This window comes from Conger conger, chromosome 3, assembly GCF_963514075.1.
Source record: "Conger conger chromosome 3, fConCon1.1, whole genome shotgun sequence".
Lineage (NCBI taxonomy): Eukaryota > Metazoa > Chordata > Actinopteri > Anguilliformes > Congridae > Conger > Conger conger.
Genome location: NC_083762.1, coordinates 20,143,106 through 20,169,075, shown reverse-complemented (window position 1 = coordinate 20,169,075; position 25,970 = coordinate 20,143,106). Strand labels below are relative to the sequence as shown.

The 25,970-nt window shown below is 40.7% G+C and overlaps 2 protein-coding genes across 3 annotated transcripts; one reads left to right on the top strand and one right to left on the bottom strand.

Annotated features, from left to right (window-relative positions):
• Positions 1-1,774: 1,774 nt before the first annotated feature.
• On the bottom strand, positions 1,775-7,769 carry snapc2 (small nuclear RNA activating complex, polypeptide 2). Its single transcript, XM_061235703.1, has 5 exons — positions 7,650-7,769; positions 7,009-7,237; positions 4,107-4,280; positions 3,095-3,725; positions 1,775-2,717 (listed from the first exon to the last, which is right to left on the bottom strand). The coding sequence occupies exons 2-5, from the start codon at positions 7,219-7,221 to the stop codon at positions 2,005-2,007; spliced, it is 1,731 nt and encodes a 576-aa protein (XP_061091687.1). The 5' UTR covers positions 7,222-7,237; positions 7,650-7,769; the 3' UTR covers positions 1,775-2,004.
• On the top strand, positions 7,101-14,945 carry nat16l (N-acetyltransferase 16, like). Of its 2 annotated transcripts, none has more exons than XM_061235704.1 (4): positions 7,101-7,190; positions 9,259-9,458; positions 10,527-10,751; positions 13,893-14,945. In XM_061235704.1, exons 2-4 carry the CDS (start codon positions 9,270-9,272, stop codon positions 14,439-14,441), a joined length of 963 nt encoding a protein of 320 aa, XP_061091688.1. In that variant the 5' UTR covers positions 7,101-7,190; positions 9,259-9,269; the 3' UTR covers positions 14,442-14,945. The 2 variants fall into 2 exon arrangements, with proteins under 2 accessions (XP_061091688.1, XP_061091689.1); XM_061235705.1 differs by lacking the exon at positions 7,101-7,190 and adding an exon at positions 8,134-8,302.
• The last annotated feature ends 11,025 nt before the right edge of the window (positions 14,946-25,970 follow it).

The following is a 25,970-nucleotide window of genomic DNA, read 5'->3' as shown; positions in this document are numbered from 1 at the left end:
CTGTTTTTCTTGTGTCTATTCTTAATTTGTCACGATGGTATAGCATGCCTTTGATTTGACTTTTGATAAGAAACTTTGTTGCTATGGAGACATGTTGGCATAACACAACCCAAATTTTTTTCTCTCCCTCTTTGTTTACCCTAAACCATAACTTAGGTGTCATCTTTCATAAAGTCATGCCATGAATGTTTATGACAGATGTTATACGTCATATTTGGAAGTGAATGATGTTGGATTATTATCCTTTGCCAACTTCAATTTGTCCTTAACCACATGTGAAATTCCATGAATTTTGAAATGTGCCAGTTACCCCATTGCAAAAGGTGGTGATCCTCTCAATCTTAATAACCATAGACCGATTTCCATTATTAATAGTATAACAAAAGTCTTTGAAAAGTTATTTTTTAATCAACTATGTCAATATGTTAATGAATTTTTATTAAATCTTATCTCCATACCAATCTGTTTTCAGACTTCTTTACAACCACTGCTCTTAAAATTGACCAATGATGTATCTTCTTCATTGGACAACAATATGCCTACAGGCGCAATATTTATAGATCTAACTAAGGCTTTTGATGTGGTTGATTACTCCTTGATGAACTTTGCTTTATTGCGCTTTCAAATATCCTTTACTTAGGTTCTTTGGTCTGTCACTTATCAGGGCAGTCAGTCAGATTTTATGATCATGGGAAAAGGTGTACATCAAGGTTCATCTTTTAAGCTGTTGCCATTTTCCATTTTTAGTAATGATCTCCCACAAACCTGCTCTCTGATTGTTATATTCAACTGTATGCAGATGACACAAATTTATTCTTCCAAGACTAATATCTCACAAATTCAGTTTACATTACATGCCGCTCAAAAAAAATGTTCTTTTAACAAACTTCTACTGAATAGGGAGAAGTCTTTTAGTATGTTGTCTGGCATTAGATTTTATTTTTTGCATTTATCCAAAAATCGCTTGATTCATTTCTTTGATAGACACCACTTGAGAAAGTGGAGGAATTTAAATATAGCAAAGAATATCTGTGCCTCCCCAAAATTTTTGTATGCATGACACCACCGGGAACAGTAGAGTGAAATTACTCATTTCTATAATATACTTATTAATCTTTTGATCTCAAATCAAAATGTCTATGATAAAAGCAGACAATCAGCTTTAATTTCATGGTATTACACATGCATACGTTTTACCATACAGATAGCTGTTTTTGTGTCGAGTCTTCCTAATTTCAGCTGTGCAAAAGCAAATTCGGATGACATGAAAGTGATGAGGGGATCTTATTTTTCTATTCTAACTTAAAAGGTCAAGATGGCATTGCTCTTAAAGACCATTTCTTGTCGCATGTATGCAAGGTTTCGAACCTAGCTGGCTAACATTTCTACCATGCTAATTAAAATGTAATATATCTAGCTAGTTAAAGATTTCTCTGCATTTAGCCAACCCCAAAACAGTAATGACATTACTTACATGGAATAATTGTACCAAACTGTAATAACTAAATGTGCATAGGGCAAGACACTGTAGCAAGGTCACAGTAATGCTACAGCAGAACTTAGTGCTAGAAATGTAACTGAAGTGCAACTGCATCCAGGAACATACTTTGATCCATGTGGTGCATACAAAGGCCAATAAAGTTGTAGACAAGATACGGGCATATAATTTTGAGTGCAAGCACTTCAGACATTTATTCACTTGTTGATTTCCCATTTGCGTACCAGAGTAACATAAAAACTTGATCAAACAACCGTATGCATGTATACACATTAGTTTTGTTTTTTTACTTTTTATTGAAATAATCAAGTAAACAAAATTTTATTAAAATGGAAAATAGTTAAAATGTAAAGAAAATGTCTATTAACTGTATATTAAAAATAATGCTTTTTTCGCAATTACTTTTATAAAGCTAGCTGCAACCTCAACGGAAGCCTGAACTGTCATACATCAGAAAGCAGCTATGCGAAAACACAAGAATGAAATCACCCTTCAGACAGCGGAGGTTAGGATCGCACCAGTAGCTTCAATGGGATCATAAAGGGATTTAAAGGGCAAAGGGCTGCTTTGTCAAAATTTGATTTCTCCTGTTCAATATCGTGCGAATGAGTAGGTATACTTTTACAATTTGATTTGCTTGTTGCCTCTTGGACAGTTTGATGTTGCAGTGGAGATTCTACTGTTGGATTATCTGCTGTCAATACTGTGGGGTCTTGCATGTCACTTCTGGTCATGCTCATAGGCTGAAATCCAGCTTCTGGTTTACTGCTAGATACTGGCAGAATTGTAGAGCCCCCACTCTCACTGGTGTAGTCCCCTTTGTTGTTTTGATCAGCTTGCGATTCTTTATCCCCTTGTCCACTGCCATGTCCTTCCTGATGGGCAAGTGTCTGGGCCAAGGCATCAGAGTCGCCCATTTCACTGGAACAGAAGGCATCGGAGCCTGTGTGGTCACTGGGCACGGAGGACATCGACTGGTCACACAGTTCCCCTTCCTGAGTGGTGGAGATCTCTTTCTGTAAGGATGCGCCTGGTGTGTCACCTGCCTGAGCGAGTTGGGACCGGGCGTCTAGACCGATGCTTATTGGCGCAGAGGGCTCCTTAACAGGAGCAGATAGGTGATCGTGTGCCTGACGGAGGTGGTGTTGCAGTTCCACACAGTTGAGCAGGGGGATCTCATCTGGAAGGGACCACAGTAGGTCCAGGACCACAGCACTCTCTGAGAGGAAACACATTTTAAAAAGACATTCAAATGAAGTAGAGACCCATATGCAAAGGCAGTTCTAATTTGTCGATTAGTGATTGTAAAAAATATTTGGGCTTAATTTTGAAACTGCAGCAGGACAAATTACACTTAATTGAGTTAATGGGAAACACTGGGATTTGTTAGTTAAGGTTCTTTTGTTGTACATTTATTTGAACTTTTATATTTTTCTAAATGGATTTTTCAGCGGTACCTTGGCTGGGACACTGTCTTAGTATATTGATAAGCCTCACAGAGTTCTGCACAATCACCTTTAAAATTTTGTCTATGTCCGGCTGGTGCAATTTCCACCTGAAACTTATTGTCAATGCATACATACACAGGCTACTTACCCATTGGAGTGAGAGGGGGCATGTTGCCTTGCTTGTTCACAGAGCTCAAAAAGCGATAGATATTCTCAAAATTCACATCAAAATCTGTGTGCTTCTGGGTCTGTTGATCAGATATTGGCCTACTAGGAATAGAGGAAGAATGTTCTTGCCCCTGGATGGAAATCCTTGTGTTTGAGCCAGCTGCTTGTTCAGCAGGCTGGCTGGAGTTTGGGGTTGCAGTGGATTGACTAAGGCTGGCTGGAACATGATTCAGAGGAGGTGATGTGGGGCTGGGTGAATTGTTGGAAATGGACCCTCCGTTGAGTTTCGTGGCAGCAGCAAAGTTTGAAAGAGAGGACTGTGAGTTGCAGGGTAAATAAACTATATTGGGACTGGCTTCTGTCTTTGAGGATGGAAGCAAGCCCTTCTGACATGTCACACTTGGGCTTTCTGGTGTCTGACCAGATGACAGCTGAGTAGATGCGTGCACCCTTGGAGTCATGCACATTGAGGATGTCGTTGCCGGTGGTCTGGCCATGGGTCTTAATGTAACTTTCTGGAGGTTAGATGGGAGCTGCTTGGGTGTGCTTAAAGAGCGAGGCGGGTCAGAGTTAAGGAGGCTACATGGCTCAGTTGCAGCAATCACAAGCATCTACACAGGGAAAGAGAGAGACTGGTTATTAAATATTGGCAGGAGGTGCATATCCTCACAATACCTACTGACTGGGTGTTGTTCAGCTGTAAACTAATCAGTGGGGGAAAAACCATAGTTGAAAATACACAAATTTCCACTTTTTTTCCCACACAAAAAACTGGTCACCTTAACCTGGTAAACAATTAAAATCAACTGGCTCTGAATCTGAAGAGTGTTTAAATCACCCTTAAAACAAAATACTTGAGCCTTGGATGTCTTTACTAGTCTAATGTTAATTTTCTTTTCTTTTTTAAATGTATTTATTAACTTTTTTAAATAAAAACTATAATGATGTTTGAGGGAAAATCATCATGCTACCTGACCATGCTTATACTGCACCTGTGAGAAAGCAGATGAAATGGCAGCCTCTTGTGAACCGGCCATTTTCTGTGACATTTCAGTCCATAACTCAATCGGCGCTTTGTCACTCAGCTGGTCTTGTCTCAATTTGTTCACCAGCCTGGCCACTCTCTTTCCCACAACGGACTTCAAGAACTGCACAAAACTCTCAATCTGATGCAGAGGAAATCAGGACAGAAAGATAATAAAAAGGTCAATACATGCTGCATGTTCGACCCAGGACAGACATTTTTATGAAAGTACTTTACCCTTCAAGCACCACTAAAATATTGGTTGCTTGTAGACAATTATTTATAAGAAATGTAAATGTTTTTGCCTATATTCCTAAAAAGTCTTTAATGTGATTCTACACTTCGTTGTACCATGACTTTGTTTTATTTGGAAGGTTGACCTTATTTACAGTGAAATTATTTACAATTCTACAAGTATCTAAGTATTTCAAATCAGTTATGCTGAAATATGCTGCACAAATGAAGCAACCCATCCTTTACATTTTCAAATGCAAGCATCCTGTACTGCTTCTGACCCAGCCAAATTATACACAACCTTCATACACAGTGCCATGACTATGTCTTTCATTTTATTAAAAAAGTTAAAACACCCAATTCAAAATTGCAACTGGTTGTACTGCCTTTAACTCCAATAATTCAACCAAATACTTCCAGTAATTTGTCTTCCTATAAACAATTCTTTCACGTTGCTGCGGAGGAATGTTAACTCATTCTTTCTTCCAGAACTGATTTAATTCAGACAAATTGGGAGTTTTTCGAGCATTAACTTCTCATTTCAGGTCCTCTGAATAAAAAATAAAAAATGTCTGATTAAAACAGAATGATGTGATGTTTAAGGGGAACATTTCCAAAGGGGTGATTTTGGTGATTGATAACTTTTTTCATTAAAGACTAATTTCTCCAAGGCAAAGTCTTCAATTTAGAAATTTTTCAAAATATAAATTTTATTGTAAAACATCAACCTTTTTAGGCATAAAGTCTCAAGAACTGTTTTTGGCGGTGCATAACTGTCTCGGTTTGCATACGGGAAATGTTGCTGTTTGTGTACGCAGGCGAAAAAAGGCTTTATATAAGCTCAAACTATACACCATTGGAAATGTAATTTCATTAACTAAAATGCTCCTCAGTCAGAAAAAGAGAATTCCTCCAGATACATTCTTAAGTAAAAAATGGACCTTCAATTGATGTTTGAGTTAGCAAGCATTATGGATTTTGTTTGCTGGACCCTTGCCGTAAAAAGGACAACAACTTCACCCTAATTTGTATCGTCTGTGGATTTTCAACATTTTCCAAATTCTCTCTGATGTCCAAGGGCAGACAAAGGTAATCCATCATCTACTTTCCATTGCAAAATATTCTGTATATTTATATTCTGAAAATAAAAATACATATGTAACCAATTTACTTTGCTCACACCAGCGCTACCAGCCAAAAAGTAAGCATACAACCCTGTTTTTGATTTTTAGCTTTGGACCATTGTCCTTTTCAAGAAGTATACTGCATTTGGCACCATCTATCTTGCCCTTGATGAGAATGTCAACAGGAGGGACTGGGAAGCACAAACAACACACAGCATAGTGCTGAGACCACTATGCTTTACAGAAGGGATTGATAGTAGGGATGGTGTCACCAAGGTGACAAGCTGCATTTGGTTTGTGCCTAACATATAGCACTTTTATTTCAGGCCAAAGAGCCAACAGCAGTCTCATCGGACCATAAAATATTCTTCCAAATGGTCTTATGAACTGTCTCATGGCTTCTGGCAAATGCCAGACATAACCTAATGTTGGTATTTCTCAGAAGTAATAATAATAATAATAATAATGGATTTAATTTATAATGCACTTTCCATTCGAGAATCTCAAAGTGCTACAGGAGTCAAAAACATCAGAGAATACAAATAAAAATAAAAATAACTAAAAACAGCAAAATAAAACAGCAGTATCCAGACATCATCATCACTAAAACTAAAAATGTGGGTAGGCTCTTCCAAATAGGTGGGTCTTAAGACCGCTCTTGAAAGAGTCGACTGACTGTGGTGCTCTTAGGTGGGCAGGGAGGGCATTCCACAGTTCAGGGGCGACAGAACAGAAGGCCCGGCCTCCCATAGTGACCAGCTTAGTCCGAAGTGCCTTCTGTTGAGTCACTCTATCAAAGAGGTTGTCTCTGTGAAGTGCAGAAGAGACTGTCCATCTCTGGACAGATTCTCTCATTCAGGAAATTAGCTTTGCAACTCTGTCAGCGCAACTGAAACCAGGTTGATTCAAAATAACAACATAGATGGCCCTCATTAATGTTTTTAGAGTGATCAAGAAAACAGAGTACACCTGGCCTAATTTTCTTTATTACATAAGTAATACAAGTAAAATACTGTAGAAATTGTAATTTGTAATGGTAATAATATCCATCCATCCATTATCTGAACCCGCTTATCCTCAACAGGGTCGCAGGGGGGCTGGAACCTATCCCAGCATACATTGGACAAAAGGCAGGAATACACCCTGGACAGGTCGCCAGTCCATCACAGGGCACACACACCATTCACTCACACTCATACCTACGGGCAATTTAGAATCTCCAATCAGCCTAACCTGCATGTCTTTGGACTGTGGGAGGAAACCGGAGTACCCGGAGGAAACCCACACAGACATGGGGAGAACATGCAAACTCCTCACAGAGAGGTCCCGGCCGACGGGGATTCTAACCCAGGACTTCCTTGCTGTGAGGCGGCAGTGCTACCCACTGTACCATCAATCTGATTTCACAGGGCAATATGGCACTATGATAAATAAACAATGGCCAAAAGATCTGTTATATGGGCCAATAGGCACATACCTCGCAACAGTATGCAACTTAAATCCATTTCCTACCTCTTGTAAAGATCGCTTGGGAAGTTTAGACTGCAGTGCCACCAGGTCCAACTCCGCATTTTTGTGCTGTCTTTTAAGCTCAACCAAGAGGATATGCCTTTCGTTCCATTTCCAGCCAAACCAGCCTGCACGCACCGTGTCACGGCGCTTCAGCTCGGGTTCCCTGGACACAAAGCGCAGAGGTACACTTCGCTTCCGGGAGGGTGGCTTCATTATGGGAGCAGAGAAACTGATGAAAAAGAAATATGTTTGTAAGCTGCTGTTGTCAAAATAATGTGAGCTAGCATAAAAGCAAACTGTATGAACTAGCCATAGCCATAGTTAAAATAATTGGGGAGAAACATAAGATTTTAATTTCCGGCAATTACGCCGTTACGGTAATTTATGATGACAAAAATTACACTGAAAACACGCTCAAGATATTAACCACGTGTTAACGTATTAATATATTATATATATATATATATAAAAGCTATATCAGTTGACGTTAGAGCTAGCTAGCTAAAGCTTTAAAAAAATGCTATGTGTGTCAGCGTTAGCTGCTTAAAACATATTAGAAAACATTACTCATAACTTCCCTTTCACTAAAACTGTGTTGTATTTATAGGCTATTTCCTAACCCACCGACATAGGTAACTAACCTGCGTGTTGGATATCCGCAGGACCATTTGAACTTATTGCAAAGTTCAATGCGCAGGAGCAACGCCAAGGCTCTTTCTTCTTCTTGGGAATTGAAGGCAGTATAAACGCTAACATGCGTATTACTGCCCTCCTCTGGTCAAAGCAAAAGTATCATTTCAGCAACCTGTTGGCCTGTTGCACCAGTAACATTGCATTACGGCATTTGGCAGACGCTCTTATCCAGAGCGACGTACAACAAAGTACAAAGTGCATACCCATACGAGGGATAAGTGCGCTGAAAGACCCTAGAGGGAAGTACAGTTTCAACTGCGTAAGTTTGATTGCAAATTAGGGTGTAAAGTCCACATTATAAGGTTTGATAAAAAAAAATAAAAAAATAAAAAGGCCCTGGTCCTTATCTTTGTTGTGCAGGTAGCAGTGCAGGTAGCAAATTGTACTTCCCTCTAGGGTCTTTCGGCGCACTTATCCCTGGTTATGGGTATGCACTTTGTTGTACGTCGCTCTGGATAAGAGCGTCTGCCAAATGCCATTAATGTAATGTAATGTAATGAAGTCCACATAGGAGGGACCGTTTTGTCAAGACCACAAGCAGACTCGATTGTTGTTTTTCCTGAAGAAAAAAATAGATATATAGTAGCCATAAAACACTACGGTAGGTTTAGTCAACTGTAATTTGCCTAAAATTGAATTTGATTTGTGATTGTTTGCATGTCCTGTCTGAATTATAATGAGGGCGGTGGTAATAATTATGTAGGTTATAGGCCCATATAGGTACATATTGTAGGCTATAGTCTGCTGCTACACTTTTATGAAGACGGACATAGCCTAGAGTAGCCTAGGCTGTGCTATAAGAATGAGATCATAGCAATATACACTAACTCCACACTTCATCATTCACGATCATATTATGTGAAAATAAATAACGTTCTACTCATGTTTAGTTTTGTAAAGCCAGCCTGAGTATTTTTTGTCCGTATACCACTCTTCTGCGGCTTGTTCGTGGGTGGTATTTTGGGATGATTTTTATCTGCCATCTTTCTTACAATGCTAGAGAAATGTACTCATTTGAAAAGTTAAATTTGCCTTCTCTAGTCGCTAGTCTACCGATAAATGTCGAGAAACAGACGTGCAAAACTCATGGCTAGCTTACTAACTAGTGAAATATTAGACAGGCTATGCTGGTATTTTATGGAGTTAAGATTAATAATTCACTCAAGTGAATTATTCTCTCAAATTAACTCTCAAAAGTTGAACGATTGAATGACAAAGTGCGCAATGTTATTTTCAAGATAAGATTCGGCTGTTTGACATCACCTTGCAACGCAGTCGGATTAAAAAAAAATTAAACATTTTTCATAGATTTTCAGTTTTTAATCCAACATTAGTTAACGCGGTCCGCCTGAACAAAACACGGCCCCGCCTTTACTACCAGGAAACACTGTGGTAAATACTGGATCCATTTTATTTAATTTCTTGTATTTTGAGGCTTTCAGCAAATGCAAGTTTTTTTTTTCAAATTAATTTTATTTATTTATTATTATTTTTGATTAATAGAGTGTAGGTGTTTTGATTTTCATCATTACCTGTCTTTCTGCACCTGTCCTCCAGACTTAGAAGCTATGGAGCAGAGAATCATCGGAGAAAGTGTTGGACTCACCTTTTGCTTGGCACGACCTGAGGATTATGGTGCTGTAATGGACATTTCCGATAACATATATGGTGGCAACGACTATTTGCCGCACCATTACCACTCCTGGATGACAGAGCCAAACAGAGTGGTGATACTTGCAAAGAGGGAGGAAAAGCTGGTATGAGGTGTCTGTATAGTTTTGGGAATGTGTAAAAAGTGAATGGGTGAAATGCATACACCATTGGGTATGTGGAACAGTATATTTTTATAAAAATACAGAAAAAGAATACTTAAAGGAGAGATGAAACAGGGTAATATGACTGCTTTATTTGCTTTTTTATTTTCTAAGAATAATATACAGTATTGCTAAAATATAGAAAGTTCTTTGGAACAGGCTAGGTTGTGACATCATTTGAATGGCTTGTCTTGGCTATAGCTATTTAGTTATTGCTACAACAAGAGTGCTGATAGTCAAGGAGTTAAATTAATGGAGGGGGGGGGGGAGGAGCTTAAACGAACAAAACTTCTGATGATTGGTTCATCAGACCAAAAGCTAACTGAAGCCAAATCCTGTGCCATTGTTTTTTTATTTCAGTGGATACAGTGCAGGAGACTGCTTGTTGATGGGTTGCTCAAGCAGAGAGGAAGAGGTGGAGGGAGAAATGGGATTTTGGGGCTGATACATCCACAGCTGTTACTTATTCTTATTAGACAGACAACATACGCTCACAGAATTAATGGAGATCAATGGAGTTTTTGCAAAACAGTTCGCTAAATGGGTAATCTCTAGAAAGATGGGGGGCAAAAAAGGTATTCCCTTTGCCAGACTATGGATGCTTAAGCTGTCAGTGAAACGGCATTGGCTGTGGCAATTAGAACCCATTTTCAACCAATGAGCTTGAATTGTTGTACAGCTATTCAATGTTTTGGTACAGAATGCCGGCCCATCAACTGCATATTTTGAAACCTGAATTTAAGGACTAGAAACACAGGCAGAGCGTGAGTCAACATGTCAATGAGCCTTTTTCAAGGAATGGTCTTGTAACAATGTCATGACATCCTTAATATAGAACATTCTAGCAACTATCAACTAGCTTCTATGTTTTGGGCTTGTAATGACTCCACTTCAGCACTTATTTTTAATGAGCAACAGTGGTCATAGTCAAGTGATAATGTAATCTTGCTGACAGTGTAGCAATATCCATCCGATCTTACATTGCCTAACTATAACCTGGCCTTTTCTCAGGTGGCACTGGTGTCAGGGCTGGTGGTGGATGAGGGGCACACAGTTGTTATGGAAGGGTTACGAGTGTGTCCAAGTGAAAGGGGAAAGGGCGTGGCAAGGATCCTTCAGAGATGTGTTGATCAGTACATACGCGAACTGTACCCCAGTGTGAAGGTCAAGCGGCTGTCTAGAGAGAATGACCACAGACCAGAGAAGTTGGCCAAATTTACAGTTCTGGGCAGCCGGGTAAGTGGGCCATCTGATGTTATCTTATTTATGTAAAGTGTTTCTTCTGGTAATGTATCTTAAAATGAAACATGTTATTGTATTGAGTGCATGAGCTATATGTTTCACTTGGTTGGCTATTCCATTCAAAATAGCACATATCAATGCCATTTCTCAGGTTTACGACAATGGTATTGGGCTCGCCAACTACTGATTTTGGTATTGCTATTTTGTGGCATTTCTGTGTTAGGGATACTATTAAAAGAAATTAACTTTTTGCGCAAAAATAACTACATGTATATCCAACAGGTCCCGACACAAGACCACTCATTCTGTCTGAAATTCAGAAATATATCTGCTTTTACTCATTTCACGACTGAACATTTTATTACATTTGAATTAGACCTCATAATTCTACGTTTCGACGATGAATTGCCCATAAACTTAACATGGGGAGATACAATGCTAACATGAATGAGGCTAATCTAAAGTTCTAAACTAACCTGAGACCATTCTGTTCAGCAACGTTATCGCATGCAGGTAGCTAGATGACATTGTATAGGTAGCACATGGACAATAGCAGCAGCCAGTCTCACTGATTGTGGCAAGCAAGCACTACATTTGTGAAAATGTGTTGGTTACAGTAAAGCCAGAGTGGCCAAAAAGAGACCAGCTAGGTCAGCGTACATAAACAGAAAACTTGCAGCTAAATTGCAAGCTATGTTAGTTTATTAGGCTAGTCATAAACACCAACAAAGTGAGTTAGCTAACTAGCTAGCCTATAGTTAGGCTTTTAAAAGTAGTTTGGATCTACCTCACTAGCTAGCTGACTGGCTGATACGGGATATTTCTCATTACACATGACATGAGAGAAAAGGGAATCTTGCTAGCAAGATAATATGCAAATACTGCGTTGATTGCAGACAACTGGCGTCTCCTTAGGATTCGACTGAAGAAATATATTTTGGGGAGACATTGGCTCAGGTGGCAGTCGGATGGTTGGCGGTTCAACCCTGCCCTGGGTGTGTCGAAGTGTCCCTGTGCAAGACACCCCCAAATGCTCCTAATGAGCTGGTTGGTGCCTTGCATGGCAGCCAATTGCCAATGATGTGTGAGTGTGTGTGTGTGAATGGGAGAATGAAAAGCATCAATTGGATAAAGGTTCTCTATAAATGCCAACCATTTACCATATTTCAGACGGCGGAATTATCGTTAAAATGGAAAATAATGATGCTAACTATACTTTTACATTTACATTTTACATTTAATCCAAAGCGATTTACAAGTGCATAGGTTCTACCGTAAGTCAAAGCATCACATCCAGAACTAGCAAAATACACATGAAATGCTGTTCTAAACATAGTCGTCATCATAAGTGCAAATTCTGCTGTTCTGACAGTGGTAGGCAAGTCATTCCATCACTGAGGAACCAGAACGGAAAACAGGCGTGAACGTGCAGCTCGACCGCCAGGTGAACGTAGAGAGGGAACCATAAGGCGACCAGAGCTGGCAGACCGGAGTGGTCTAGCTGGGGAGTAGCGAGTGATCAAGGATTGTATGTAAGGTGGGGCAGTCCCCTTAGCAGCCTGAAATGCCAGCACTAGGGCCTTGAAACGGATGGGTGCGGCAATAGGAAGCCAGTGGAGGCCAATGAGAAGTGGGGTGACATGAGCCGACCTGAGCTGGGTGGCTTTCTCAGTCAGGAGATGACGGATACGGCGTATATTATACAGAAAGAACCTGCAGGTTCTGGCAGTGGAGGATACTTGCGGAGCCAGGGTGAGGCAGTTATCAAGAGTCACGCCAAGATTCTTTGCCGTACGGGAGGAGGAAACTACAAAGTCCGTGAGAGGTCGATTGACGGAGAGGACTTAGCAGGGATGTAGAGAAGCTCAGTTTTGGCAAGGTTGAGCTTCAGGTGGTGGGAAGTCATCCACGCAGAGATATCAGCCAAGCAGGCAGAGATCTGTGTGGTGACTTGGGTGTCGGGGGGGAAGGAAATAAAGAGTTGGGTGTCATCAGCGTAAGAATGATGAGAAAAGCCATGGGAAGAGATAACAGGACCAAGAGACATGGTGTATAGCGAGAAGAGGAGAGGCCCAAGAACTGAGCCCTGCGGGACTCCAGTTTGTAGGGGGTGAGGGTCGGAGACTGAGCCCCTCCAAGTCACCTGGTAGGAGCGACCAGAGAGGTAGAAGGAAAACCAAGCGAGTGCAGACCCTGTGACACCCATCCCAGACAGCGATGAGAGCAGAATCTCATGGTTGACTGTATCGAAGGCGGCCGACAGGTCGAGGAAGATGAGGACAGAGGTGAGGGATTTGGCTTTAGCAGAGTGGAGTGCCTCAGTGACCGCGAGCAGGGCGGTCTCAGTGGAGTGGCCACTCTTGAAGCCAGACTGGTTGGGGTCATGGAGATTGTTCTGGAGAAGATAAGAGGACAGTTGGGAGCAGACCGCCCGTTCCAGAGTTTTAGCGAGAAAGGGAAGAAGAGAGACAGGGCGGTAGTTGTTCAGGGCAGAGGGGTCAGAGGGGTTTTTTTGAGCAGGGGAGTGACTCTGGCCTCTTCAGGGAAGAGGGCATGGTGCCGGAAGAGAGGGAGGTGTTGATTAGAGAGGAGAGAAAAGGGAGAATGTCATCGGATATAGATTGTAGGAGGGGAGAGGGGATGGGGTCGAGGACAGGTGGTCGGGCGGTGGGATGTAAGGAGTTTCAATGTGTCGGCGTCAGAGAGGGGAGAAAAGGAGGTTAGGGAGTTGGGGAGGGTAGGACGGTCAGCAGGGGGGGAGGGTTGGGAGAAGGAATTGCGAATAGCATCAACCTTCTTTTCAAAGAAGGAGACAAAGTCATGCATCGTTATGCATGCTCGCTAATAATAAAAAAAACCTTTGAGAACTCAACCAAGAAAAAAGATAAATAACACTTTTTGCCAGTAGATTGCATTCACATGGAAGAAATGGGGACAGTTACAGTTAAATAATTAGCTAGTGGGCCAAATAGATTCTTTAAGCCAAGATCTCAGCCAAGGTTTTATTTATAATGCATATTTATAAGGACCTATTAATTGAACCTCCCCTTGTAAAAACTAAGGAAATGAATCACAAAAAAAACATATGCTCTCTCCTCATTACACCCCCATATTATGTCCAACTCTCTCTACTAGGCAATTCTTTCAATTTGTGGAAAAGCAGATCATTTTGATGACTTCATCTCAGCCTTGAAACTCAAAATTGATCCTGAGCCCAAGCTGATGGTCTTGGATGGGAAGGAGCAACTGAGGGGCCTGCTGCTGGATTCTGAACTCAGCTCCCGTCTCCAGCTTCCAGGGGGTGCGATCATCATAGACTGGCAGCCATTACAGCAAATTGAAAACAATCTGGAGGTCTTTTGGAGGCGAAACCTCACATGGCTGGCTGACAGTTTTGTGTCACCTACTTTCCTCAGTATTGAAATGTCACCATATCCCATCCCATACAATGGAGGGTCCTTCCGCTTCAATATTGACATGTTTGGAACCAGCCAAGCACTGGCACGTCTAGCATTGGTGTCCCACCTAGAGCGAGTGAGGGGTAAGGTCCAGGGGGTGGGGTGGATACATGTGTCCATTCACAAGTCATTGTGGAAGGGGATGAGAGAGTACTGTGAGGGAATGACCGGTGAGCTAACTTTCACTGCCTACAGGGAGCAACTGTTTCTGGAGTACCAATTTTGAGAAAGAGGCAGAGGCATTATTGTAACCATAATACTGTTTTGAAGAATCATGCTTATCATTGAGAACATATCTGGCTAAGAAACAAACGGCTGGTATAAATTGCATTGAGTGGGTGATTGACAGCTTTTTCAGCATACAATTTCAAGGGAGTTGCACAGATGAAGCTTGTGATGACGTAAACAACAGAAACTGGGAGCAAACTGAAGGCATTTAGAAACGCATATATTTACTGTAACAAATATAATCAGGTAACTGCAAGGTCTAAAATTAAAAGGAAGAAAACACAATGGTCTTGATTTCATTCATTTTCAAGTATGATTTCACAATCAAAAAGAGTGGATCTTGTATGTAATCATACAAATATTAATAAGTCTGGAGTATACTGTATGAATCGTGATGGGTCTGCTTCATGTACTGTACTTGTTAACACAATAATCAGAAAAACACATCTGCTGTGATGTTTGTATGGAAAAGATTCATTAAAGCCTAACTGGTTACAATTAATGGATGCATTTTTCTGTCTTTGTCTTTAATTGTGTAATTTGTCAGTAACTGTCCACTCTGCTTAATTTTAAAATGTTGTGGACATTAGCTTTACACATAGCATTTTTCATGAAACAAGCACTAGGAAACCAAGCAAGTAATCTAGGGAGTCAGGACACATACAGTTGCCTGGAGCAAATCCTCTGTTGCAGCAGGTGTCTCATCAAGTGCAAACCAGTGTCCAAGAGATCTCTGCCAGGTTTACAGAAGGGACCTCCAGTCAGGGTGTACCTGTTCAAGCAGAAAAATGATATGTACTTGTATTTAAATCGGAAGTCTCAAGGTGGCACGGACGGTGCCGCCTCACAGCAAGGAGGTCCTGGGTTCGAATCCCGGTCGACCGGGGCCTCTCTATGTGGAGTTTGCATGTTCTCCCCGTGTTTGCGTGGGTTTTCTCCGGGTACTCTGTTTTCCTCCCACAATCCAAAGACATGCAGGTTAGGCTGATTGGAGAGTCTAAATTGCCTGTGAGTATGAGGGTGTGAGTGAATGGTGTGTGTGCCCTGTGATGGACTGGCGACCTGTCCAGGGTGTATTCCTGCCTTTCGTCCAATGTACGCTGGGATAGGCTCCAGCTACGTGCAACCCTGCTCAGGATAAGCAGGTTAAGATGATGGATGGATGGAAAGTCTTAAGGTAAACTCTGAACAGATTTCTGCAAAATCCCACAGCCCGTAGTCTCCATTTCAAGCCCCCAGGAAGTGGCTTCAGAGCTACAGTAACCAACGGAATTCTGCCCCTAATATATGGCCAGAGTGATATCTCCAGTGGGATGCCAGTTTGCTTTCAAACATGAATGGATTCCAATGGGAAAATCGCTTGAAAGCTTGCCCCTTCCGGGAGCTTCACTGCTTGGAGCCCCAGGGAAGACATGAGTCTCTGTAAATTTTGGTAGCGAAATCCAATCAAATCCCCCTTCGCTACCAAAATTCTACCAAGATTTGAAGTAGGACACCAATCAGTGCATGTATCGCTACCAAAAATGGTAGGATGTGGCCAATCAGGGCATATATCCCTGCAAAAAAATTTAACCAAAATTTGGCCAATCAGGGCCCGTCTCCCGACCAAAATCGCAAAATATTGTATTGTAAATGAAATGTCCTGCTTTTACCTGGTAACGTGCACCAACGGAGACTATATTACCACTTGCACTGTTACATAAAGTGATAGCAAATCTATGATTCATTTTACATCATGTGTCATTGGAACTGTGACTGAACCACTTGTGAGAAGGGCAGACCCTGGCCACTGTCCACCTACTTCAGTGCTGCAGCTTTCTTCACCTATACCGTCTGGGCCACAGCGTATGGGCACCAGCCAGTTAGCACAGCCCGTAACATCACCGCCACTAGCGCAAAACAGTCGGTTTTTACATTTCCAAGCAATATGTCCCGTTAATAAGTATAGTATTGACTATATTCCGAATGCCCAGAAATTGCTTTTCCTTTAGTTCCAATCACCACTGTGCAGCGTCAGCCGTTCGTCTTCAAGGACACTGACCAACCTTCCCTATCGGACGACTCCAGTAGTTATGATGTAAGGACACATTGTAGCGTGGGGAGCTAAGCGAAGGGCCAGGGGCGACCAAGGGTAGAACCCTTCTAAACCAACACGCGAACGTTTTCGTCACTAAATCCCAGGGAGAACAGAAATAGCGATACACAGCTAGGGACAGGACTTCTCCCGGAACAATGGGAGGAATAGAAATTAAACAAACCAATCTTCTAAATCGCCAACAGAAAAGTAGCTCAAAAACGGCTAGAGAACGTAAAACAACCCTTAATACACAGGGCGAACCAATAACTTTGGTACCGTGCCAAATAGCTGGGCACTGAGTGAAAACCAAAATAAAATACAACCTAGCGTGAAAAGCTAGGCACGAAAATAAAAACCTCGAGACGCAGCTTGGGACAAAAATGCAAACCAAAATACAACACCGGGTACAACGTCCCTCTACCGTCGACTCACACGAGTCCAAAAGAAAAAACAAAACCCTTGAGGAAGGCGCCAGCACACACAACACTCCCAGCTGTACGCCTTCCTTACCTTTTAGATATTTCTCTTTCTTAGCAATTAGAGAATTACCCACCAGCACCGAACCTGACTCGTATAGGTTTAGCGTCTACCGGGTGCTTTACCGGCTTTGTGACAAGGGCGAACGGTTGAACACAAAAGCACTGAAAACTAGTCCATGCTAGTCTTAAATACTCTTCAGGGAGATAATTCCCCTGGAGTAAACGGGGAACAGGTGGAAACAATGATCCTCGGCCCTCTCGTGGCACCAGTGAGAATTACCTCCCACCATGACACACATCTTAAACAGGTGTAATAGTTCATGAAACCGAATCAATGTCGATTTCTTCTTTCTATTTTATACTAATGATAACTGTTGAACATTTTTGTATGAGTTCAAATAAAATATTAAAATAGTCATTATTTTCGTCAAACTGTACTATCGGTTGGCATTAACTGCACAGAATGATAGAACCAGCTTTCATGCGAAGTAAATGCAATACTGCCATCTTCTGTTATGTTTGTGAAAAACCTTAGGCGCATGCACGTTTGTGCAAATTTCATAAATGTATGTATGTATGCTGGGATAGGCTCCAGCCCCCCTGCGACCCTGATCAGCATAAGCGGTTCAGATAATGGATGGACAATTGCTTTATTCCTACACATTGCTTCAAATAAACTAAGCAACAGAACATACCGTGAATAATTGTACATTTAAATTAGGTATGCAGCACTTGAGGATCTGAGCCCTTAGTAGTTATCGGTTTTGTCATTTCGACCTCATTTTCTATTTTACACTAATAATAACTTGTAAATTTTTGTAGGAGTAAATATAATATAAAAACAGTAATTATTTTCGTCAAACTGCACTATTGGTCGACATTAACTATACAAAATGAGAGAACCAGCTTCCATGCGAAATAAATGCAATACTGCCATCTTCTGCTACGTTTGTGAAAAACCTTAGGCGTATGAACATTTGTGCAAATGTCATCAATGACAATTGCTTTATTCCTACACATGGCTTCAAACCAACTAAGCATGAGAAGATACCGTGAACAATTGTACATTTACATGCAGCACTTGAGGATCTGAGCTCTTATTAGTTACCGTTTTTTTCATTTCATTTTCTGTCTCCACCCAAGGTCATTGGTTGTTGTATACTAGGAAGACCAAAATTTCAGTTACATTGGAATGAATCTCAAACCCTTACTTCTGTAAGAGTTTATCCAGATTCTCTGCATTACAGTTATATTTAGACAAATCCCTCTTCTCTCTCACCCCCTCCCCCTCATCCCCCACTATCTAAATATAAACTCACAGCCTCGTTCTTGAGCTTCAAATATAACTTGGGTGACACACTTAAGATCATTGCAGTTATTCCCAACAAAGTTATATTGTTACCTGAATTTTCACAAAATCACAGAATCTATAGCTACTACAAGACTACTGCAAGACATAGTAATCTTCATATGAAGGATAGAACAATTCAATTGACTGATTATTATAACCCTATCTACACTCACCAAGCACTTTATTAGGTATTTATTAGACTTATTTTTCAGACATCTACTGCTGTAGCCTATCCACTTAGAGTTATGTGTTGTGTGTTCAGAGATGCTTTTCTGCATACCACTGTTGTAATGTGTGGTTATTTGCGTTACTGTCACCTTTCTGTCAGGACCAGTCTGGCCATTCTCCTCTGATGTCTCTCATTCATTTTGCACCATTCTTTGCAAACTCTAGAGACTAGTGTGCATTAAAATCCCAGGAGATCAGCTCCTCAAACCACCCTGTCTGCCACCAACAATCATTCCATGGTCAAAGCCACATAGATCACATTTTGTTCTTGGAACCTCAATGGTTGCTCACCCTCGTGAAGCACTACATACACTGCATCATGAATTGTCTTCACAACAGTTTGAAGAACAACCTGCCAAATGGTATTAACTCCCAGATACTCAGCCTTTGAGGTAGCAAAGGTAAAGCCTTCATTGGTCAGAAAGGAGCAATACAGTATTTAGTACCATTCAACAGGACAATGTGACCCACAATGCTTGTGATTCACATGAAACAACAGGACCACAAACCAGCAACAAATTATTCAGTGACAAAAAGAGACATAGTCATTTTCTATGGTGACCCTCTCCACTATAGATCATTCCTTAGAGCTTTTGAACAGGGGGTTGAAAGCAAAGCTGCAAATCATCAAAACTGTTCATATAATTTCAAACAATACACCACATGCCAGGGGGTCGAGGCTATGTGCTATAGCTAATAACCTGCTAGAGCCAGGCCTTATTCCCAGACTTGGTCAACTTCATTGAGCGGCAAATTCTCTCTGAACCCCTCTTTGGAAACATCAAGGCAATGCATCCTTTCATGGCTGTCAAACACAAGGTTAGTGACAGTATGACGGAATGCTTTCCCAACAGTGTCAAATCTGGTCCTGCCCAGCTGTTCCTTCCTTCACGCCGGGAGGGGAAAAGGGTCGCGAGTCCATCCCATGTGTGTACGATGGAATTGCAAAGTCCAGAGAGAAGCAGTTAATGAGAAAAATTAAGATCGAACCGTACATTTTAGACATTTACATTTTAGTCATTTGGCAGACGCTTTTAATCCAAAGCGACTTACAAGTGCATAGGTTCTACCATAAGTCAAAGCATCACATCCAGAAACTAGCAAAATACACATGAAATGCTGTTCTAAACATAGTTGTCATCAGAAGTGCATTCTTTTTTTTTATTTTTTATTTTTTTTGAGGGGGGGGGTTAGACAAGGATAGGGATATCCGAAAGGAGGGGCAGGGGAAATCAGGAGGGAGGACTAAGGTAGAGTTTGAAAAGGTGGGTTTTGAGTCTGCGTCGAAATAGGGGGAGGGATTCTGCTGTTCTGACAGTGGTAGGCAAGTCATTCCACCACTGAGGAACCAGAACGGAAAACAGGCGTGAACGTGCAGCTCGACCGCCAGGTGCACGTAGAGAGGGAACCGTAAGGCGACCAGAGCTGGCAGACCGGAGTGGTCTAGCTGGGGAGTAGGGAGTAATCAGGGATTGTATGTAAGGTGGGGCAGTCCCCTTAGCAGCCTGAAATGCCAACACTAGGGCCTTGAAACGGATGCGTGCGGCAATAGGAAGTCAGTGGAGGCCAATGAGAAGCGGAACACCCAGGTGCATATCCTTACCACCAGGGCTGGAAAATGGGGTTTTTTTTCCTAGAGGATCCCGCAGAGCCTGGGGGTTTCTTTGCAGGGTGGAGATTATTTAATAACCAAATGTATCTGTTGACTTTCTCTGAGGATACGCTATACTGTTGATCCTTAGGGAGGGAATGCAGTACATATGAAAGCTTATCGAACCCTGCACGACCATATTTACTTCATTTTATGAAGAGAGTTTTGTGTGATTGCTACAGGCAATATTTTAAATATACTGCATCAAGTTTAAGGTTTAAAGCTCTAGAATGCACACTTTTTCATATTAGAGATAAACTGCAGGACAATTAGTGAGAGTGTAGATTTATTCATTAGGAGTGGTCAGATATTAATCAAATGAAGGTAAATAAGGTATATATGATTGATTTCTGTTCTTCTTATCTGTCTATATCAGTCTTTCCTCAGTTGAGAAATATGTTGCTTGATTATGGTTCATGCTGTACTGCCATTGGCTCATTTATGGGAACATACACAGAGCTTGATTCATTAACAAAGCCCATGTTCACTTAGTAACTTGATTACCAACTTTGTGATATCAGTTAAAAAAGTTGACCTATTGTGGTTGACAGGTTTTGTCAAACAATCTAATGCAAAAAATAAAATAAAAAATAAATAAAATAAAAAAGAGCATCGGTATGTTAAGCTTCCTTTGTAGTAAACCACCCTGGTAAAGACGAAAAACAGGACATGGGGATCACAGCAACAGAAAGAATTTGTGTAAATCAAACACCACCAGGACTAGCACTGTATGACCCAAATGCAGAAACAACAGTGTCTGCCAATGCTTCAGCATACAGTGTGGGAGCTGTCTTCCTACAGACACAAGCAGATAAACTCCTGAAACCAGTGGCGCAGGCTTCAAGTGCTCTCTATAGCAGTGAACAGAGATACAGTACATGCTGATCGAGAAAGAGTCGCTTGCTACAATGCTAGCTGTGAATGGTTTGCAGTTGCAGGGAAAAATATCTACATCAAAATAGACCCCTAAATACTTTTAACTCAATTTTTTTCTGAAAACCATAGGTGTCAAATGATTGGCATTCCTAGCAATTATTGTAAATAAAATCAAATAAAGTGAAATTGCCAATACAATTTCACTTTAATTTAGTTTATCCCAGTTTAAAGGAACTATACTGTGTCATTCCATCACTTCCTGATTCATTAGAGTATAAAAATGAGTTAACAAGCATGCAAAATCCCATTGTCAAGCATCAGCATTGGAAAACCAAAGAACTGGCAATTCACAAGGCACAGATGGTAATTGACCATCAGTCGAGTAATGGGTACAAAAAAATACATAAACGGTTAAACATACCACTTACCACTGTAAATGTTATGTTTCGGAGTATTGTCTGTTAGTTAATATTGTATTTTTGTAAATGTATTATTTTTCATGATCATGTCTGGTTTTCTGTTTACATTCATATTCCTTGCACTCGCCTTCCCCTATGATGTCTGTGTCTTTATGCAGTTCTGAGCCCGAGTCACTTCCCTGTCTGCATGATTCACTATTCTGGTGGTTTCGGAATTTTCTGGTTTCCCACTATTCCTTCTTAGTCTCATTTTTTCTTACTTCCTGCTTTTCCTCTATTCATGTTTTCAGATAGCACTAATCTACTGATAACAACTAACATAGATTTTGTACAGTACTACTTATATTAACACACTAATTGTCTGTCTAACTAACTAACTAGTCACTAGTTTGAGGTAATTATAATTTAATCACGTAACTAACAGACTAACTTAATCTCTATTTCCATACTGCTCTATAACTCCGCCTCTATGTTCTATCTCTAAATTGCCGGCCTTACTTCAGCGAAGTGTTCACACCTGCTCTCCCCTAACACTACGTTCCTTTACACTGAGTAATTGTCTACTCCCTAGTCCGGAGCCGTTTGTATTACATGTGTGTCTTTGTGAATCCAGTCCGTGTCTTCATGCATCCCTCATTATTGTATTATTGCCCGTTCATGTCACTCACCTGATGTTTATTTGTTAGATCATCCTCACTCTTATGCCCTGCCTAGTTTATCTTATCCCTCAGTGAGTGTATTTAAACCCCAGTCTCAGTAGGTACCTTTGTCAGAACGTTGATCTATATTCCTGAGCCGATTATTTGTAAGCCTGTAATACTAGAGATCCCTTTTGCCAGATTTTGAGATTGCCTTACCCCTTCTGTTTTGTCTGCCCTCTGATTTTAGTTTTTTTTTTGGATGGTAGCATGAAGACAGTCCTCACTGAGTACAACAAACAAAACCAAGCATCTTGAGTTTGCGAAACTTCATTGGAATTATGACCAGAAGAGAGTGGTCAGATGAGACCAAAATTGAACAATGCGGCCATTAGACACCATCATCATGTTTAGCGGCAAAATGGAATTCATACAAGTAGAAGCACCTCATACCTACTGTCAAATATGATGGAGGGTCATTGATTGTTGGAGATCTTTTGCTGCCAGTGGTCCAGGGGCACTATTTAAGACCAATAGCATGATGAATGACAAGGGGACAAGCAGTATAGTGATTGTTTATTACTTGTCAGGATTCTTTGAAGTAGCAAGACTCACATTAACATTGAAAGTCACTCTTGTCCAAATAGACATTGAGATATTGATTGCTGCTTGCTGTCTATTGCTTGCTGTTTATTGTTGCACAAACTTATTTGTCAATGGTCTTCTGTAACCCCACTCCTTGCTCCTCTAAATTTCACACTTGTCACGGTAGGTAGCCACTTGCCTACTGCTAGCTAGATAGGTGGCTCGCTACCTTGCTAATACTGCAGATAGTTAGCTACAATATCAACATCAGTCATGCATAGTTTGCAGACAGTAGTCTGATTTCTAATTTCAATTCCTGCATCGTAGCTCTGATGACTGTTTTGCGTTAGCTGTTTAACGTGAGTATGACAATAATTTGTTTTGATAAGATTTAACTACATAATTACAACATTACACACTTGGCAGAGTTTGACAGATTGTTTGCGATATTATGTAATATTATGATATAATAAAAAGATATAAGAAAAAAAAAATAATGAAATACATTCAAATTCAAATTCAGTTTAAGTGTGCATGCATGTGTGCTGAGTCTGCGTTTGTTTAAACTTTTTCCAGGAGTCATGAACAATCAACTACATGTGCTTGGAAGTGTTGTAAAACAGGGGTTTTATTTTCTGACAGGATATGGATGATTACAATGCAGAGCCAAAGAGATAATAGGATTACTGGGATAATACTCTATACTCATATGATACTCGCAGCTGTTATCCCATCAACTTCAAGTCTCACGCGTACTTCCCTCTTCTGACCACAATCTGCTGCAGTCACTTATCCTTCTCTTTTGCCATCTGTTTCCGGTTGTGACCCAGTCCTTTACAGAACACCATCTTGGTAGAGTGGTGATGACATTTGCTTACAGAGAAGAAAGTGAATTTTAAAGTTACTGTTTTAAAATGTCTTAAGTAATTTTAATGTATTTTGTTTATTTCACTATGTATTTTATGTTACTATTTTAAATAATGTATAGATTAATTATGAATCATCATTATTTAAATATTTTTACTTATTACTTTCCTTTCAAATTCTAATTATTTTTATGTGTTCAAAACTTGTGGGGTGCAGTTTCTGAACCAAAACCCAAAAATTCACAGGAACTGTGGAATGTAGTTAATTCATCCTGGGCTGAAATACCTGTTTCCAGGTGCCAGAAATTGGTTGACTCGATGCAACGCAGATGCGAAGCAGTTATAAAAAACAATTGTTATGCAACTAAATATTAGTTCAGTAATTTAAAGTTAAGTTAAATCTTGAAAGATTTCTTCAGTTTATACAGTAAGTGTTTGAGTTTGAAGATAAAAATCAACAGCCATTTTTTTTAACAGATTAATATTTTAACAGATTATCTCTTTGCTTCCTGTAAAAGAATAACGCAGATTTGATCAAATTTGTTAATACTTTGATTTGGAATTGAATGTGTAATGTTTTCACTACATTTGAAATATGGAACTAAAACTAATAAAAAATATTTTCACTTCTAGGCAGCCTAGAAGGAGTGACCAGAGAGGTTGGATTTAATCCAGTTCAGGACTGTGCTGCAGATCCCCATTGCTGACAGGGAGGACAGGAGGATGGAGTTATCCACAGTGTCAAAGGCAGCAGAGAGTTCTAGAAGAATCAGGACAGAGGAGTGGGAGGCTGCTTGTGTGGCATGAAGTCATTCACTGACAAGGGTCAAGTTCAAAGCCAGATGGCTTGGAAGTGAGAGAGAAGGAGAAGGGGGATGAGAGGGCAGCAGGAGTGGCGGTGTTGTCAGGTGTGATCCAGGTCACCATAAGGGTGATGAACTGTTGGGACTGGAGGAAGACATATGCAGGAATGAAGTCCGCCTTCCGATTGGCAGACTGGCAGTTCCATAGCCCCCCTGTGACTGCAAAGTTCTCACAGGGGGTCAGTGGGGGTAGCAGAGGTTGGAGTAGTTCCGACAACTGTGAAGGCCCATGTCGCAAACTGGTGTCTTCTGTGGGGCCGAGAGCAGACTGGAATGGGGTGAAACATAACATAATAATTATTTGCTACTCTTAATGTATGCAGACAAGCTATCTCTGCTTTGATTGAACCTTCAGATGGAGCAGGGACTGACTTACCGAATTTTCAGCACTGGCTTTGTAGACAGCTCCACTTAAGTTCTGCAGTGTCTCGACTTTAATTTTTTAGAATTGGAAGAAAGATTAACCCAAGCATAAAGGTGACACTTGACGCACCAAACGTTGGTTTTGAAAGCTATATGGCTCAATGGTAAATGCTGAGATTTCTTAACACATTTTTGTTATTGTTTTTGTTGTGTATTAGCTATACGTGTGTGTTATTATGTTCGGATATAAGCAGGATCTACGAGCCGGGGAGGTTTAAACAGCTCAGCCATATAAGCCTGTGCAAAACTATAGTAGTTGTGCTTCAGGTGCTGTTCGGAACATCGTGAGCTAACACATGGAAGTTTTGTAGTTATTTATCGTTTTGCTATAGCATATTGGCCCAATTCACATGAGTCCAAGTGTCCAAGAGTCCAAGTGTCTGAGAGAGTCAATAAGCAACTATAATCATAAGCCAGGAGAAATACGAAAACTGAAAGGACGGCTGCTTCCTCGTGTTCAGTTGGGAACACACTTAGTCTACGTTACTAAACGAATTTTAAATATCCTGCGATTTGTTTTGGCGCACCACCACCGCAAGAGGTTGATTTACAATTCCTGCGCACGCCCCTGGATAAAGGCCTACTGCCTACAAGTTAATCATTCATTGAGCTGCTGAACCTTAGCGTGGATGGACCAGTCATTACTCGGATTGGAGACCTCTAGACATGTAAGAAGGTTCAATTTTCTAACCGGACTAAGTGAAAAATAATAAAGCAATACAGAAACGGCCAGATTCTGGGACAGTATATGCGTTCCATGACTCTTATAAATGGTAGGGGTTTCACTTGACGATAACAACTGCAAAAAATACAAAATTTGTTTAAAGCAAACACTGTAACCTCGAGGTTATATGGTCACACACGTAGCCTATATATATATATATATATATATATATATATATATATATATATATATATATATATATATATATATACATTAAAATCCTGGCCTGTGCCTTTCTGTGTGGAGTTTGCATGTTATGCCCGTGTCTGTGTGGGTTTCCTCCGGGTACTCCGGTTTCCTCCCCGTATAAAGTCTTGCATTGGCAGTCATACTTGAGGGGGCATTGA

What these genes read in the sequence shown, in the direction of transcription:
- snapc2 (XM_061235703.1), bottom strand. Translation starts at nt 7,221, where the DNA reads ATGAAGCCACCCTCCCGGAAGCGAAGTGTACCTCTGCGCTTTGTGTCC. An exon ending in TTTCATCTGCTTTCTCACAG is followed by an intron (nt 3,726 to 4,106) that starts GTGCAGTATAAG and finishes TTCCCTGTGTAG; the next exon opens with ATGCTTGTGATTGCTGCAAC. An exon ending in GCCCCCTCTCACTCCAATGG is followed by an intron (nt 2,718 to 3,094) that starts GTAAGTAGCCTG and finishes GTTTCCTCTCAG; the next exon opens with AGAGTGCTGTGGTCCTGGAC.
- nat16l (XM_061235704.1), top strand. Translation starts at nt 9,270, where the DNA reads ATGGAGCAGAGAATCATCGGAGAAAGTGTTGGACTCACCTTTTGCTTG. An exon ending in CAAAGAGGGAGGAAAAGCTG is followed by an intron (nt 9,459 to 10,526) that starts GTATGAGGTGTC and finishes GCCTTTTCTCAG; the next exon opens with GTGGCACTGGTGTCAGGGCT. An exon ending in TTACAGTTCTGGGCAGCCGG is followed by an intron (nt 10,752 to 13,892) that starts GTAAGTGGGCCA and finishes TCTCTCTACTAG; the next exon opens with GCAATTCTTTCAATTTGTGG.